The 3,639-nt window shown below is 40.4% G+C and overlaps 1 protein-coding gene across 1 annotated transcript; it reads right to left on the bottom strand.

Annotated features, from left to right (window-relative positions):
- Positions 1–1,630: 1,630 nt before the first annotated feature.
- LOC144806609 (uncharacterized) lies at positions 1,631–3,224 on the bottom strand. Its single transcript, XM_078672938.1, has one exon. It carries the CDS (start codon positions 3,035–3,037, stop codon positions 1,631–1,633), a length of 1,407 nt encoding a protein of 468 aa, XP_078529064.1. The 5' UTR covers positions 3,038–3,224.
- Between the last annotated feature and the right edge of the window lie 415 nt (positions 3,225–3,639).

Here is a 3,639-nt window from a genome sequence, read left to right as displayed (position 1 = left end):
CAAACGCAAATTTTATTTATACTCTGAAAACTGTTTAAAAATGTAATTTCTAAGTTTCACATTTCTGTTTAAAAATATTTACACTTTCAGTCATTTCCGAGTTTAGTTACAAACTAATAGTGGGAAAAACACATGATATATAAAAACTGAAACCAAAAAACTTATTTTTACATTATTTTATGTTTCTTGTTTTGTGTTTTTAAAACAGGCCGTCAACCTTTCACGTGAAAATTAGTATAAGGGCCTGACATCACTTCTTGTGATGTCACTACATGTGACGTCACTGTGATTTGCATATGATAATGGGCTCCTTCACTATTTTCCTTACTTGTGCGCTGTTTATTGGCATGACATGGGTCTATAGGTATTAAAAATAAACATATAAATTCACAGGTGTTCAGTCCATTTCTCTGGTGATGTCACACATTGACATGTATTCGGCTGCTTCTTCTATTTTTAGGTGAGTACAAATAACGTGCAGTTCCCCCTCTTTCCATTTCTCTCTATTTCTCGCCCCTTTCTTTGTCTCTCTCGCTCTCTTTATCTCTCACCCTCTCTATCTTCCACACACTCCTGTTAGTGTTAGCTTCATGAATGTCACTGCTACTTCTGGCATTCATACGACAAATCCTTTAGAACATTGGAGGACAAGGGACAATCAAGTGTGGAAGACGAGTTGCTGGGACTGCAACTGATTGTCCAGTCACATATATACTTTATATGTGGGATTTCACTATTTCACCACATTCTTCAAACAGAGTCGACTGCTTACAATGGCTCAATTCTGGTAAAAAGTAGAGTTTGGCAAGTCACAAAATGAATAGGGTGAACCAAGTCGGAGAGGAGCCACGGGTCACACTTAGTTATAAGGCCCGAGGCACAAGCTGATCCATCAACCAATAACAGAGTGTAAAAGATGCAGCAAACATTACTTAACCCCTTCGGTGCTCATGACGGAACGGTTCTGTCATGAGCGTCGGTTGGCCTGTGCTCATGACGGGCCCGTTCCGTCATGAGTCCATAGGTTCTTTAGAACCTTCAGCACTGCAGCGGAATTCGCGCAGCACTGAAGGGGTTAGAAACAAGGTATATGCTCTTTTATATCTCAAAACAGGTTATTTCTTGAACACCTGTGCTTCACTTTAGTACATCACATATACTGCAGTGGCATTTGTTAATAGTAATATCTACATTTTACCAATGAAGTTTCCCATCACCAGAGCCCTGACAGCATGTCCACTCTGGGTATGTTTGGCTTATAGGTTTTATCACTAATCCGACAAGTTAGCTGAAAATATCGTTGTTAGTCCCAGTATTGTTCAGTGTTGCTTTTACAGATGGTGTGGTCAGGTGCGATTGAATGTTTTTCTTTGTATCTCTTCTTCACCAAATAAAAATCAACAATTTTTCTTTTCTTTTAGTCCACATTGTGCTAGCCTCCCACTGTGTATCCTGGTACATCATGCTGCTTTGCTATGTGTACGGAAGTGAACAGTCACTGAAAACAAACATATTTATAACTCTGCAAATACTGTTATCTTTTTTCCTTCTTTACTGCTAGTCCGCTATCACCTGGCATTTCAATGTCCCACATAATTTGAATTGAATCTTTTTCCGTAATTCATTCCTCTCACAATAACTGCACTGTTCTGCTCTTGTCTATGTCCTCAGATGGGTCAGTATTATTTTTGATGTTCTTAAGTTCTTTCCAGAGTCTCTGTGTTTGCTGATGTGTTTGGAGGTTTGATAAGTGACTAAAGCTCTTCCCGCATTCACTGCCGCTGAATAGTTTTTCCCCCGTGTGTGTTCGCTGATGACTTTGAAGGTGTGATAACTGACTAAAGCACTTTGCACATTCACAGCACTTGAATGTTTTTTCTCCTGTGTGTGTTCGCTGATGAATCCTTAATGCTGAAGAGCCGCGAAAACTACTGTAACATTCACTACAATGATAGGGTTTTTCCCCTGTGTGTGTTCGCTGATGTGTTTGGAGGCTTGATAAGTGACTAAAGCTCTTCCCACATTCACTGCAGTTGAATGGTTTTTCCCCTGTGTGTGTTCGCAGATGTCTTTGTAGCACTGATAATTGACTAAAGCTCTTGACACATTCACTGCACTTGAATGGTTTTTCTCCTGTGTGAGTTCGCTGATGATACCTTAATGCTGAAAAGCTGCGAAAACTACTGTTACATTCACTACAATGATAGGGTTTTTCCCCTGTGTGTGTTCGCTGATGTGTTTGGAGGTTTGATAACCTACTAAAGCTCTTCCCACATTCACTGCACTTGAATGGTTTTTCCCCTGTGTGTATTCGCTGATGACTTTGTAGGTCTGATAACCTACTAAAGCTCTTTACACATTCACTGCACTTGAATGGTTTTTCCCCTGTGTGTGTTCGCTGATGACTTTGTAGCACTGATAATCGACTAAAGCTCTTCCCACATTCATTGCACTTGAATGGTTTTTCCCCTGTGTGTGTTCGCTGATGTGTTTGGAGGTTTGATGAGTCACTAAAGCTCTTCCCACATTCACTGCAGTTGAATGGTTTTTCCCCTGTGTGTGTTCGCTGATGACTTTTAAGGTCTGATAACCGACTAAAGCACTTTGCACATTCACTGCACTTGAATGGTTTTTCCCCTGTGTGTGTTCGCTGATGGGTTTGTAGATTTTCTATTTGATTACAGCTCTTCCCACATTCATTGCACTGGTATGGTTTTTCCTCCGAGTGTGTTCGCTGATGTCTTTGTAGGTGATCTAATCGACTAAAGCTCTTCCCACATTCACTGCATTTAAATGGCTTTTCTCCTGTGTGTGTTTGATTATGTCTTTGAAGGTGTGATGACTTACTGAAGCACTTTACACATTCACTGCACTTGAATGGTTTTTGTCCTGTGTACGTGTGCTGATGAAGCTTGAGTAGTGATGACAAACTAAAGCTCTTTCTACATGTGTATGATTCTAATTTCTTGGTTAGTCTCTGTGGGTCGGGTATATATTTGTCTACATCCCTTGACTGTATTTCCTGATGGGCCGACATGGCTGATAAAGCACTTGTGTTTTTCTCACACACTTTATATGTGTGCAGTATTTTGCAAGTTTGAATTCTGCTTTAACAATGAAATGCAATAGCCACCAAATATTTGCCACACTCCTAATACGTAGAATGTGTCTTTGTAGGCAATTGTGCCTTTAGATTGGATTATGGCTATGCATGCTTGCGGGTAAAGATGTATCTTCCTTCTGGCCGGTGCAAATTTGGACAGTCTGTTGTATTGTAGATAAACAAACTCCTCTTTCCTTTACCCATCAGGTATCTGGCTCCGCTCTGTTGTGCTTTTCGCTTGTTACTGTGGTTTAGTCAGAAAGAGTTTACAATTCTCCTAGAGCACGGAATGATGGCTTGTCATCATATTAGAAAATAGAGCACTGCGATAATCACATCATACCGATCCGATGATCAAAGTTAGTATTTTACACTTGTTTATACAGGAGGTGGTTGGTTATTGTTGTTGCCTTAATTTTGTAGAGGTCATTTCTTCGTCTCGTGGCATGGAGGTGCACAGCTCAGCCTCTTGCAATCACTGAAATGCCCTTGATGCTTCATCCGGGATCTGTCAGTTTGTGTGCAGGTTCATCTGT

The sequence above is a fragment of the Lissotriton helveticus genome, assembly GCF_964261635.1.
Source record: "Lissotriton helveticus chromosome 1_1 unlocalized genomic scaffold, aLisHel1.1 SUPER_1_unloc_9, whole genome shotgun sequence".
In the NCBI taxonomy this organism is placed as follows: Eukaryota; Metazoa; Chordata; class Amphibia; order Caudata; family Salamandridae; genus Lissotriton; species Lissotriton helveticus.
This window is presented reverse-complemented; position numbering and strand designations above follow the sequence as displayed.